The sequence below is a fragment of the Schistocerca nitens genome, chromosome 1 (genome assembly GCF_023898315.1).
Source record: "Schistocerca nitens isolate TAMUIC-IGC-003100 chromosome 1, iqSchNite1.1, whole genome shotgun sequence".
Lineage (NCBI taxonomy): Eukaryota > Metazoa > Arthropoda > Insecta > Orthoptera > Acrididae > Schistocerca > Schistocerca nitens.
In genome coordinates, this window is record NC_064614.1 from 931,466,743 (window position 1) to 931,481,521 (window position 14,779).

Sequence of the window (14,779 nt, forward strand, 5' to 3'; positions counted from 1 at the left end):
AGTCCTAGATGTTTTGCCAATCTCAAATTTCGATTAATGAGTAGGAGTTAACATTCTCTGTCAATGATTCTTCAGTTTGCATTTTTAATTTTATTCATAATAAATATCTTCACAGTACCCAGTTGTTGTGTGTTTCCTTGGATTAGATTCTGAGTACATATCCTGATTAAGTTAGAGTAGAGTACCATGACAACTTTGGAGCCTTATTCACATGTTATTCCAGGAAGCAGGTTGTTAATGGCAGAGCCAATTTAATTTGCTTTTAGGCATGAACACTCCATTGAGACACAACACTGGCAATCGTTACACATACACATGCCATATGAGCAATCATACCTGGAATAACGTTTGCACATACATGTTTCTTCAGAATTTGTCATGAATTACAATGTTATAGTTAGACTGGGACCTAACAGCACAGCTTAAATTAAATTAATAACCATGTTTGTCAAAATATTTGCCTGCTTTTCTGAATGTATTATGATTTCGGAGACTGTGACATACTGACGTAAGAATGTGACATTATTCCATCAAAACACATCAACTTTCAGCTGCTCTCTTACTGGCTGTGAAGGTCCAGAGACTTCTCTTTTCTTCCAACCCTACTTTATGGCTAGTGCAGCCAACACTGCTGCATGAAACTAGAGTTTTACCCTGACGAGTATTTTGGTGCATGTTATGTAAATATAGGTCTACTGTAAATCGACAACGAAAAAAATGATTTTTCGACGAGGTAAGGAGGAAGGGTTATATCTCTGTTCAAAATTTCCTTCACAGCAATTTCTCCATCATTTGTGCAATCACATAGTCCATGAAGAAAATTGTGTGCAATTAGCGCTCAAAGACATGTTCCAGTGTGTGGACCCTCATATGCCAGAAAGTTAGTGATAAGTGTATACCTCACTATAACTATAGAAGATACTGTCTACTACGACTATGCTTACAGCACATAGTGATCTGATTCACAAGTTGTGTCAGTTCATTCCTTTCATAGATGAGGCTTTACTTTCTCTAATCAGAGATTCCCATATAATGTGATCTCAAGAGAACCAGTAACAATCATGGTCATTTCAGTGTTACTGAAGCCGATTAGTACACAGTGACACTTATTTGCAAAATGAATGGGGTCTTGAAGGCACAAAGTTATGTGAATAATTGCGTGAAATTGTAACTGCTAACAGATGTAACCATGGCACGCTGTATCAACAAAGAGAGAATTTACACATGGAGGAAGGAAAATCATTTATTTAATACATTATTGGCTGGGAATAATATCTGGCAAAGGCAAATATCAAATTTGCCAATAACTGAATTAACATATCCTGTCATTATTCAGACATGTAGTTCTCACTGGACTATCAAACGAATATATTTTTGTATCATGACGAAGCAGTTGTGACTAACAATAACTGAGAGTAACTTGCTTCTGTCAGCAATTGTGTCAGTCTTGCAGTATCTGCAATTTATGTTTAAAAGACATCTTGTCTAAAAAACAGGCAAAGGGTAATCCTGAACCTGCCGATATCGCTTGACAACTTGTACATAATGAATGACCTGCATCGTAAGTACATACAACTGTTAACAGAAGATTATAGTTATTTTAACCGTTGTTTTATTTTAATCACCTGTATTTCATCAGGAAACTAAAATGTATTTAATAGGACCAGTGGGAACAACCGCGTATAAATGATGACAAAGTAATATGTTTAGGACCTGAATATAGCTCTTCCAATTTTAAAATGCATCATACTTTAAATAAAAGCACATTTGCGACTGAAGGATGTGGTCATCTCTTTCATATCTCGCATTTATTGGCTTCGCCAAGTCACAAGCAAACCATTAAATACCAACATAATCTAAACCTCGGGCAATGTTACAAATCAGTCTGTCGCCACATTCCAAGAACTAATACAGTAGTAAAGTAAACCTAGTTAGCATTCCATTCTCTTTTGTGCATCACCATATCAAAAGTCCAAGCCGACTTCAGGTCTCAGTTGGTTTAACCCACACTTGGCAAAGACACACTCCAATTTGAGCTAACCTCAATATTTTTGTTGTGGTGCTAGTATAGACCGAAGAACAGGTTACACTGAAGTATGAAAATCTGGGTGTGAGCTGTTGGAGCCAATGACTGTTAATGCCAAACATAGGTTTTGAAAATATACATAATTAGATAGACGAAAAATCTATTTACCAAGCAGCAGCAAGAAAACACACATGAAAAGGTATTACACTTTGGAAGTTTTCGGAACCAGTGGCTCCTCCTCCAGGCAGAAGAATTGAAGGGGAAGGAAGATGGGTGAAGGAAAAGGACTGGTGAAGTTTACGAATTAGGGGAGAGTTCTATCCAATTACTTATATTTTTAAAAATTGATTTTTTTTGTAAATAAAGGTTTTAAAAACAAATCAACCTGTAGCATATCATAATATGTTTATGCCTGTGCCTTATTTAACCATAATTTGTCACATTTATTTTAATGCACTTTTCGTTGTGAAAATCAAAACTGCACAATAAATTCAGAAAAAGCACCCTATATTAGATAAGGGACAAGTCTCTAACCATTTTGATCGATATTAGGCCTACACACCTACAGCATAAATAAACCAAGAAAAATGTAAGGTGAGGTGGGAAGTGTGCACTATATAACTTTTGTGCTATTTTGTCACGTACAAGATGTTCTCAATGAACTTGTGATACAACTTGCACCCCTATAAAATGGTTAAAAATTCACATGATTCAAACAGTTATAACGAGTAAACCATTGGCAAGCTCACTATTGTCTGGCAATGTCATTTTCATTGCTACAGACTTGTAGAAACTTTTTGCAGATACTTCTTAATTTTTTCATTTATGATCTTGAAAGTCAAGTTTTTAAAACATTGTTTTCTGTGATGAGTGTGGTGTAATTTTGTCAGTTCTGTAAAATCCAAAGATTTCACGAGATTCAAGGCTACTTGGTACAGCAGAATCCATCAGTTCCTACTACACAAATCTACTCTGATTTATAATGAGTAGGGGTAGCACAAGTCTCCCACATAGCAAGGAAAAATTACATCTTTATTTTTTGAAACTGAGGAGCTATTCTGACATTCACCTACAGTGAATCATAGAAATCACAGAAAACATTATTTTATTGCCTGGCTGGGGGGGTCTGATTAAATGCACATTTCATTTTAGCAGCCTGAAAAGATACATGGCTGTCAATGTGTAGTATGTGTTCATTTCACATAAATTTTGAAAATATTTTGGGTAAAACAAGGCTACAATAAAGGTTGTGTAAAGACCACAAGTGATGCTAATCTTTTGCCAGAGCACAATTACACTAACTTATTTACCACCTGATGATGAACAACTGCGTGATCTGATTATCATTGAAAATGGACTCATTATAACTGCTCTTAAAATTTGTTTATCAGCAAACCATCAGAAACAAATGTATGCATCATTAAAGAGATGAATTTTTCATCCAGGAATGTTATCTATAAACCGCTCTGTCTGCTCTGAAAATGTGGACATTATAAAAATTAATAAACTATTCTGCACTGGTGCTTCTAATGGGAACAATGTGGGTTGGAGCCTACAGACATTTGAATAACAAGAGAGAAATCAAATAAATTCTACAATTTTGCTATGTGAGCTGACCGTTGAGCTAAATGCCAAGTATGTCATAAATATTTCTGGGTTTCGAGTGCAGACCGTCACTTATAGGTGTGAAACACTCCTGCTAGCCTACATTCTACAGCGTCAATATCTTAAATCACCAAGCACATCAGTAATATGCGCCATGTATTTTCTGTAAAATATGGCAACTTGCGGGTGGACTCTTAGTATATACTAGTTTGTAATGTACAAAATGCCTTTTGATTTTACTATAGGTTGAGAGAACAAACTTGTTTCTCCTGGGGATGTTTTGCTTGACTGACACGTTTGATAACCATAAATTTGCAAATGGAAATTCTAAAATTTAATGAATACCAACATGCAGTCGAACTCTTACTGCTGGGGCAAGGTAAAAATGAATATAATAAACTGATGTTGTACATACCGGTAACGCACGCGGTAACTGCGGTGGGTTTATGAGCAGTTACGACGTAATGGTAAGTCATCTTTTCAATTTAATTTGGGCAACTGAATGTTTTCACAGATTGAAACACCACTTGCGCGTGATATGTTATTTATGCTTCACTTATTCTCACACAGTACATCTCTTGCAGAAAATAAAAACATCAAAATGTATCTTTGGAAAGTCACAAACAAAATATGGTTTCGAGAATGAATCGATTCTGTCAATGGCAGCGGTGTATTATCTTATCTATGTTATTTTCGATGCCTGAGTACTCGTTAGCGTAAGGATGTCGTATACTTTTTATAGGAGGAAGCTTGCACATAATTTTATTAACTCTTAAAAATAGAGGGTATACGACTTTTTCGTTCTAGGTATTACAAGAATTATTCAGTTTTTTGTTTATTGTTGGCCCTCCTGCTAACTTTCAAATTCGAATTGGGAGTGCGCATTTGTAACAGTTTTATTGTGTGATCAGTGCTGAATAGTGAGGAAAATTGAAGTCCTTGCTCGATAGTGTATATAGTTTTTGTTAAAAAATATATATCCACATTTTTATACTGTTTAGTAAACGGCATACGAGAGTAGGTGGCGTGTGTGTGAGATGTTCGTGACTGCTGTCTGTTTCTTGAAAGACATGTCGCAATAGCACGAGATTTGGTTGATTTTTAGATTATAAACGCAACATTCAATCTTCTCGCTCAGTATATCCTGTGACAGTTCATTCTGGAGACAAGAAAACTATCCTAGGAGAGAGGTGAGCCACATTACATAACATTAATCGTAATCCATAGATTTCGCGGACAGGGTCCCGAAGATATGGAGAAAGAGGGCAGACATCTAGATTAATTTAGTTAAATTGTAATGAAATTACCTAAACACTATAGAAGATTGTTCTGCACTGCTATTGCCAATTATAAAAAGCAAAAAACCATTAATTTTGAATGTTTGTTTGAAGATCATCGTAGGCCTAGTTGGCGTCTGGGATTCGACGAAAGAAAGTTAATCTTAAACTCCACAAAATTATCAGCTTGATATGTGATATTATGGGGAAGTTCGTTACATACGTGTATTCCCATTTATCCGCTCATTTCTGTGTGTATGTCGAGGCCTTGAAAGTTTTTGTAGTGGTTTGTGATCAAAGTATAATACGCACGATTTTTTTTTTTTTTGTGAAGTAGGCCAATATCGTAAAAAAATACGAAGTAATAGGAGGAGGAAGTTCTACAAGTAACACGAGATGATATTTTTATAATATGCTCTTGTGTTTGGTGGGGTTGGATTTCCGTGCGCCACCCAATAATTTGCCAAAGTTGTTTGTCAGTTTACAATAAAATCCTCCAAATAATTTGTGATAACTACCTTGGTAATGTGTTCTTTTTGCACCATAAAATGTACCCTGGACAGAAAATGAAATTATATTTTCATTTCCAGTTACATAAGTCTTCAAAAAACGTGAAGTTAGCCTGTGTCACAATCGGAACTAATAACAAACTTAAGACTTTCTTCCAACAATATCTGTACCGTATTTTGTGCATGCAAGTGGTGCTCCTTAGCTCGGTAATATTAGAGTAAAATACATTTGATAGTTTCAATCAGCAGATGATCTGGTTACATTATGAAATGGTAGGCCTAATGAGCGCTGATGGTAGTCTTGCAACTGGAGACCTATATCCAGTAGAAAAATCCATCTTTGAAGGTTATGAATCTAAATACTACCCTTCTGTTTCTAAAAACTAGATCGGACAAATGAAATTTCTTAGTTCCTACTCCTTGACCCTGCATTACTAAATCATCTCAAAATTATGTTAGGGTATAAAAAAAGTGCATTCTGAACTTAATGTGATATAAATTTACCACTTGAGATCTAATAATAGTAATTAATGTTTAATCTGTAAAGTATGACTTCTTTGAATAAAATGTGGAGCAGGATGTTTTAGTTGTGATGTAATCCACCCCTCCCTTTTAGTGCTATAGGGCTAAAGTACTTGCAGTACAGTTTATGGCTTTCTTCGTTTTCCAATTTTATTAGTGAAAATATTGGTGGCAATAGTTTTCATAGTGAGTTTATTCTTTTCTGATGTTACTTATGCAGGTTCAGAAAAATGTTTTATATTTTCAAGACAAAGCGCTCGTAAGGAAAGTTCCAGCTTTGCAGGACAGTCACTATGTTCCTGAACTAGATGTCTTCCTCTAATTCATGTACTACTAATGACTTCACATTTCCAACCAAGGTGACATGTGCCGTGGGTTCAAATAAGTTCTTCATAGATTTCGAGTCTCGGTCCAGCACACAGTTTTAATCTGCCAGGAAGTTTCATATCAGCGTACACTCCACTGCAGAGTGATAATCTCATTCTGGAAACATCCCCCCGGCTGTGGCGAAGCCATGTTGCCGCAATATCCTTTCTTCCTGGGGTGCTAGTTCTGCAAGGTTTGCAGAAGAGCCTCTGTGAAGTTTGGAAGGTAGGAGATGAGGTACTGGCAGAATTAGGACTGTGAGGACAGGTCGTGAGTGCTTGACTAGCTCAGTTGGTAGAGCACTTGCCCGCGAAAGGCTAAGGTCCCGAGTTTGAGTCTCGGTTCGGCACACAGTAACAATCTGCCAGGAAGTTTAAAGTTCTTCATAGTTACCACACAAATACCAACCTTTCCATAATGAATATTTAAGTGACATCTCTTAGGTTGCAGTGGAACCACCAACTTAGGTCGTAGTGCGTAGGTGCATTGTGGTTTCTGTACAAGTTACAGGGAACCTTCTGCTCCCTGTATTTTATCCGTGCTGTCTTGAGAATGTCAGTGTATTACAGTCAACATTGTCAGAAACTTTAGGTCAACGGAGGTGTCAGATCCCACCCATCAGCTTTGACCCGTGACATAAGGGTGTTTTGTCATGTGATGTCTTGACAGCATGGAATTTAGTATATGAGCATGTTGTGTTTGCAGATGTCGTCTTGTTGCGGTTGGTGGTGTCCTCTGGTGGTGTGTATATGGTCTGCGTGTTATGTGGTGTATTGAGTTCATTTGGGTGTCAGTGCTTGAAGTGTGCATTTATCGCTCGTGACTGTTATAGAAGAATGGAAATTAGTGTCTGTGAGTTAAGAATTAAGTTTCCATTGTGTTTATGTTACTGCAGTGTTGTTTGATTTTATTGGTTTGCTGTTTGTCTTTTAATTCAATTTGTGGCTACTTTTGTTAGGTATGGATATGACTTCTAAGTATAATAGTGCGCGTCTGCGGGCTGAAATGGGGGTTGACATGTTGTCCGTCATTAAGTTTGTGCAACTTTTTGGGCTTGTGACGGAGATAGGCCTAGTGAAATGCGAGTTAGGGGTTAGTGTATAGTGCCGGAACTTTTTTATGGTAAGTAGTTGTCTTTTTTGGTCTACTGTTCGCATGTTATGGTGTTTGGTGGGGTTTTTATGTGTGTTGTTGGGTCAGTTATTTACTGCGTGTCTCGGTGGTTGATGTTTTGGCATCAGCACTAGTGGTTAATTTATGTATCTTAGGGGAAGTACTCTATTTCAATTTTTTTGGTATTGTCAGTTGTAGCTGAGCTGTATAGGTCATGAGAAGTGGCAGATTCCAATTTGTCATTGTAGCTATGTGTGTTTTGGTATTGTGACCTACATAGGTCAAGGGAAGTGCCGATTCCAATGTGATGTCGCTGTGTGTGTAGTGGTATCGTGAGCTGCTGTTGACATGTATAGGTCAAGGGAAGTGTCCAACTCCAATGTGAAGTTTTAGCTACATGTGTTTTGGTATCGTGAGTTACTGTTGACCTAAGGTCAAGGGAAGTTTCTAATTCCAATGTGACATTGTAGCTGTGCGTGTTTTGGTATCGTGAGCAGCTGTTGACCTATATAGATCAAGGAAAGTGTCCAATTCCAAATTTTGTTGGTTTTGTAGTAGCCTATCGATAGTTCCAGTATGATTATAATTTTTGGAGTAGTTGGTTTCTTAATTTGTGGTATCGACAATTGCGGTTGAGCTGTGTAGGAGAAGGGAAGTGACCAATTCCTGTCAATATTGTAAGTGTAGCGGATTTGGGAATTCTGTGGTGTTTCTATGTCGTCGTTTTGTGTTGTTTTGGATCACTGTGTGTGTGTGTGTGTATTTAGATTGTCCCCACCCAAAAAACCCAATTTCCTGCACTGGTCCCATTAGTTTGATTATATTTTTGGAGAGAAATGTGTTTGTTGGTTTTGTATGTATTTTCATGTTGGTTGTCGTTGTTGTTGTTGTTGTTGTTGTTGTCGTTGTCGTTGTCTTCAGTCCAGAGACTGGTTTGATGCAGCTCTCCATGCTGCTCTGCCCTGTGCAAGCTTCATCTCCAAGTAACTACTGAAACCTACATCCTTCTGAATCTGTTTATTGTATTCATCTCTTGGTTTCCCTCTTGAATTCTTACCCTCCATGCTGCCCTCAGAGACTAAATTGGTGATCCCTTGATGCCTCAGATCATGTCCCACCAACTGGTCCCTTCTTTTAGTCAGGTTGTGCCTCAATTTTCTCGTCTCCCCAATTCTGTTCAGTAGTTCTTCATTAGTTATGTGATCGACCCATCTAATCTTCAGCATTCTTCTGTAGCACTACATTTCGAAAGCTTCTATTCTCTTCTTGTCTAAAATATTTATTGTCTACAATTCACTTCCATACATGGCTACACACTATACAAATACCTTCAGAAAAGACTTCCTGACACTTAAATCTATACTCGATGTTAACAAATTTCTCTTCATCAGGAACGCTTTCCTTGCCATTGCCAGTCTATATTTCATATCCTCTCTACTTCGACCATCATCAGTTATTTTGCTCCCCAAATAGCAAAACTCCTTTACTACTTTAAGTGTCTCATTTCCTAATCTAATTCCCTCAGCATCACCAGACTTAATTCGACTACATTCCATTATCCTTGTTTTGGTTTTGTTGATGTTCATCTTATATCCTCCTTTCAAGACACTGTCCATTCCATTCAACTGCTCTTCCAAGTCCTTTGCTGTCTCTGACAGAATTACAATGTCATCGGCAAACCTCAAAGTTTTTATTTCTTCTCCATGGATTTTAATACCTACTCCGAATTTTTCTTTTGTTCCCTTTATTGCTTGCTCAATATACAGATTGAATAACATCGGGGAGAGGCTACAACCCTGTCTTACTCCCTTCCCAACCACTGCTTCCCTTTCGTGCCCCTCGACTCTTATAACTGCGATCTGATTTCTGCACAAATTGTAAATAGCCTTTAGTTTCCTGTATTTTACCCCTGCCACCTTCAGAATGTTAGAGAGTATTCCTGTCGACGTTGTCAAAAGCTTTCTCTAAGTTTTCAAATGCTAGAAATGTAGGTTTGCCTTTCCTTAACCTATCTACTACAAGATAATTGCATTAGCACCATTGACAAAGAACGGGGGCATTTGCTCTCGCTGAAAAATTCTGTTGTGATAGACTTGCGAAATAGTAAAAGTCCCAACACTTGGACTATGTGGCCACTTGCCACCCAGAAATGAATCAAAAGTTTCCCATGTCTTGGAACCATAGCCTCTTACTCTACCAGGTCTTAACACACACATCCCCTCACTCTTCAGTGTCTACTCAACAAGTTCCTCCCCAAGTCCAACTTACAATGATTTGTCCCCACTATTTCCTTATTTGCTTCCTGTTGGCTGCCACTGCCATCCCTTGCCCACCATGCTACTCAATCCTAGTAATATGCATTAGTTATTATTGCAGTATTTTTCTCAACTTAGAACCGATTGGCATTAATTAAAGCGTTGGATAGTAGATTTTACTCAAACGTTTATCAAAATGACATCAAATACTGTGTGTTAAAAATGAATAACACCACATAAAATATTGCAATAGGATGAATTATTTTGTTACTAACCTAATACACAAATATTATGCACGGTTTTGATATTAAGGACTGCCATTGAAGTTTGGAAGACAATGTGAATTGTTTGTACATTAAATGTTCGTGAATGTGAATTGGTGGGAAACCCACCTCAGTGTCCTTGGGATGCTTTTCCTCCCTGTGGGGTGACACTCATTTCCTTGTTCTCTTCCTGTACCATCTCATTAAGTTTCTTGGCCACTGCTAACAACATACCAGATCACATCTGAACAGTTGCAACACTTTTCCATTTTGGAATTACCTCGTCTCATTTACACTCCTGTATAAATTAAAAACCATTTTTTTATTTTAAATTCAGTGCATTAATGTGATCTTAGTAAATGAGTGTTTGTAAAATTATTCTTTCGTATACTGTTCATTAAAAAAATGATAATCATGCCACCTGGGACCTGTGGAAGGTACATTAGCTTATTTGTTTCAGTTGTAAATATTTCTCATGTATTATTGTTTTTCTGACATGTTCTACATCCTGGAGGACCTCTTCACTATGGATCAATTGAAATGAAAGTGAATCTAATCTAATCTTTAAGTGCCTTTCATTCAGTGTCCTCCTCCTTAACTCTGAAACACGTTGGAAAACTACATACAGAGCTTCACCAGTAACCATGTGTGTGTCTGGCTTTGACAGACGATCCAGTTCAGAACCTTATTCACCATATTGCGATTGCTAGTCTACACAAAATGCAGGTGTCCACTCTGTTACCTTTCAACCCTCTGTATTTTCCTTCCACATTTCAGCCTTTCTTTCTTTCTCAGTATTAGTTTACAGTCTGAAATGGCAATATTATTGTAGGTACTTCTTTCCTCCAGGGCACTCTTTAATGTTCCCATAGCCATCATGTCTTTCCCAGTCGGGCATGCTTCAACAGTTTACATTTCTCCTCTAGCTATTCCTACTTTGGCTTGCTTCATTTCCTACCATTTTTTTAGTTTCTCCTTTTGTATGGAAATTTAATATGCCATATATAGTCTAAGGGTTTCTGATTAATGAAACACTGCACCAGTTACATGTTTTATTATTATTATTATTATTATTATTTAAATTGTGAATGACACATTTACAAGCTTTCGAGAATCATTGATTATGATGAATGAAACTAGTGTTTCTATTGATTGCGGTTTTCCGTTTCCCACAGACCTACCCTTTTGACTTCTAGTGTGTTCCTTTGTACTGTTACAGTAAATTGTTGCTTAATGCTCCTTTGAAATCAACAACCACCTCTGGTTCTTCCAATTTATCAAAGTCCCATACTCTTGATTTTCTACCTCACTGTAATACCTTCAGTTTTAATCATAAGCAATAAGTGTAACTGACATTATGCCTGCCTTTTGATAAATTATGGTTGGAGTACACATCTGCCTCTGGAAATGTTTTGTGGTTTAAAACTGAATTTTGAAATTGTTTTACCATTATAAAATGGATCTAAAATCTTCTAGAGTCTCCATGTCTTTTTCAGATATGCAGTGTTCTTTCATGATCCTTAAACCTGGTGTTAGCAGTGATTAAATAATGCTATGTGCAAAATTGTAGCAAGTGGCTTCCCCTTTGGTCCTTTCTCAAAGTCCATGTTTAGCTGTTATTTTTCCTTATCTTCCATTTCCTACTGTCAAATTCCAGTCTCCCATAGCAATGAAAATTTGTATGTCCTTTAACAATTTGAATAATTTGTTTTGTCTCCTCATACTCTCTTAGTCACGCATTTCTCAAGCATTCCAATAATAAGGCTATCTACACATACAGCAAGAATGTACTTAAGTCATTGTACAAAAAAATACAGACTACTGCTATATTTTGAGGCCTGTCAAAGGCATTTGACTGTAAATCACAATATCCTTTTAAGTAAATTAAAATAATATGGTGTAACAAGAAATGCTTAAAAATAATTAAAATCTTATATATCTGAGAGGAAGCAGAGGCTGTCAGTAGGAAAGAGATTTATATTAGGCTATGAGGCAGCAAGCAACTAGGAACTAATACTTGAGTGTCATACAGTGTCTGTCTTAGGACTCTTACATTTTTCTGTGTGTATCAGTGACCTTTCATCTGTAACATTACCAGATGCCAAGTCTGTTTTGCTTTTAGATTATGCAAACATTGCAATAAATAACAACATAATTTAACATAATTTTAGTTTTGAAAGATGGGTAAGCAACTCATTTTTCAAGAATTTTTAATGGTTCCAAAATGTATGTGAAAGGTCCAAAGACTTAAAGGTTTCAATTTATACATCTTCTGCGCACTCTGTTGTGCACTGAAATTAGCCAGTCAATGAACTAAAAATGTGTTCCACTGCTTCAATATCTTCCTTTGATACAGGGTGTTGCCTTCCTGTTGAACTAATACGAACTGGAGCACTTAAATCTTCTAAACATTGTGAACAGGAATTGAGCACTGAGGTGTTGTTGCTGTCCTTCAGCTGAAAACCTATATCCAGCAGCTGGTGCATGTGGTAGCATAAAGTTAACTACAATTTCATTTAACTCATAACTGGTGTCCATAATCTCTGTAATCCACCGGTCAGTCATACATACACGCCACAAACATCCCCCTTCTCAGGTTGTGAATCTGAATATTATCCTGCTGTTTCTGAGGTGTTGGCCGAACGAACGAACGAAATTTTTTCTTTCTTGCGCTTTAACGTGTGTGCAATATGAGTTCGCCCATCAGTCTGAGTCCAAAAATTTGTTTTCTAAATTCCTTTCACAGGAGTAGTTTGTTGGGACCATTTTTCTTTTTTCTGCTCATGGAATTGTTTGATTTCATCTGTGGACAAAAGAGCGAGGGCTGTGGATGTGTAAGATTTCACGACTCTCACAAAATCCTCAGCATTCTGAATCACAGCTGTATTTGGTCTGGAAAGATTGTTTTGTAGCATAGTGCTTCAGGCCTCTTGCACTATCACAAGGCCCTTTCCCGTGACCAGTAGCACTGTATACCCAGTCAGCTGGCACAAGCTACTTACTCAATTCAGACAGCTGGTAATGATTTTAAAAATGACCGGGAGCACTATCAGAAATAATTATGATCTTCTCTGCCCCTGTTTGCAGCCGAAGAATTTTGCGCACTGCTAGCAAAGCATGTGCTGAGTCATGTCCTGTGTCATCACTTATAACTGCAACACTTGTGATCTTGTTTTGAAAATATGCCACTCCTGTAAAAATTGAAACCTGGTCATTACTCCAATTATACCCTTGTACTTCTTGTGGTAGAATTGCAGACCACTTCTCAGCAGAATCACAGTGAAGTACTAAACTTCTGCAATTTTCTTGTCGCAATTTCATCAGATGCTTTTGTGTTACTGCTTTCACTGACCATTTACCAAGTTCATCAATGAAACTGTCAAAGGCAACAGTTTTATAAATTGTTTATTTTCTTCCCATGTCATATATGTAATTTCTGCAGAGTTATCTGCTACATCTTCCAGGCCAAGTGCCTGTAAAGACATTCCTTCCTTTCCAGGGCAGTCACCACATTCTTGAAACAAACAAGTCTCTCGCTTTACACAGACTATTAATCACTTCATACGCCCAAGGTGTCACATGCTCCAGTTTCTTCAAAGTTACCACACAAAGTTCAAAATTCGTGCAATGCACACATAAACAGGCATCTCTAGGTGGGCGTGGAACTACCCACTTAGGTTGTAGTGCATAAAATTTTAAACTTCCAATATGTTACGTCTTAAAGTTGCTCTTATAAATTGCAAAAGTTTCTTGAATGCTAAGAGTCGTGTACCTTTTCTCTTTCACAACTTTTTGACCTTCAACTTTTACAGTTATAGTATCTTTTTTGTTGGCACTCTGGCAGGAACAGTCCTATTTATCTTCCAGATACAATGAGTGCACCATTTGAATTTGAGCTGCTTCTACAGGATGACCATAATAGGGATCTATTCTTCCAAGAACTCCTTTTCCAGACCTCACGTTTCTTGATTTGTCTACCATGTACTTTGATGCTGATGGAATGTGGTTCAAAATTGTTTTCTTTGAAAATGTCTCTGGGTAATAGTTAAAACTTACACCTTTAAAACTTACACCTTTTCAGTGTAGGATGCACAATCTTCAACAGCTGAATTGATATTTGTGAAAAATTCCTGGCAAGAGGCTTGGTTCATTTTCTTCTGAAGATGGAATTTCTATTTTGAAGAGTGTGGTCAGTTTTGCTGTAGTGTATTCATCCATAGCTTTAGTAATTTCTCTGCACTTTCTTGATGCATAGACCTTATGACTCGACTTCACTGACCATGGTTTTTTAACAGGACTAACATCTACATCTGTAGTTGACTGATTCAGGGTATTTAATTCTTCTTCTATTGATGCAAAATATGCACCATGGGAGGCTTCACCTAGTTCAGATGCTATTATTGTTGTTACTCTGTCAAAACATTTAGAATACAAGAAGTCGTCACGGGAAACATCTTTACTTTGAAACAGTCTTCAACACTTATTCCCAACCTGAACAAAGTCTGTTTTTTTGTTTGTCTTATATATCACTCTTTTATTGATATGCAGGTAGTCAGCACAACTTCACTCTCCTGTGGCCCCAGTCAGTAGACATTTCACAGTCCTTTTCACAAAACACACTGCAACTGTGCCAACTGGCAAATTCCTCATGAAGACACGGAACTTACAGGACAGTCTCAGATTTCTTAGGAGCCTCTTTAGTAAACAAATTAGCTCTGAACAATTACAATACAGAAACCTGCAATGAATGACCAAAGTGTAAGAAATAACAGCAACAAGGAAAGTGAAAAGAAAGAACCTCAACAAAGAAAGTGATAACCCCCAGGGGATCCACAACTCTTTT

General features: G+C 37.3%; 2 protein-coding genes across 2 annotated transcripts in view; one reads left to right on the top strand and one right to left on the bottom strand.

The window, feature by feature from the left end:
- LOC126193654 (DNA damage-binding protein 1) overlaps nt 1-4,233 on the bottom strand; it is a 187,094-nt gene extending 182,861 nt beyond the window's left edge. Inside the window, exon 1 of the mRNA XM_049932704.1 lies at nt 4,047-4,233. Within this exon, the coding sequence (XP_049788661.1) occupies nt 4,047-4,107 (61 nt within the window). The 5' untranslated portion in view covers nt 4,108-4,233. The remainder of the gene's footprint in view (nt 1-4,046) is intronic.
- Nucleotides 4,234-4,480: 247 nt separating this feature from the next.
- The window catches only part of LOC126193696 (uncharacterized), a 71,498-nt gene continuing 61,199 nt past the window's right edge, over nt 4,481-14,779 (top strand). The window contains exon 1 of the mRNA XM_049932708.1: nt 4,481-4,821. The gene's annotated coding sequence lies outside the window, so the exon portion shown is untranslated. The remainder of the gene's footprint in view (nt 4,822-14,779) is intronic.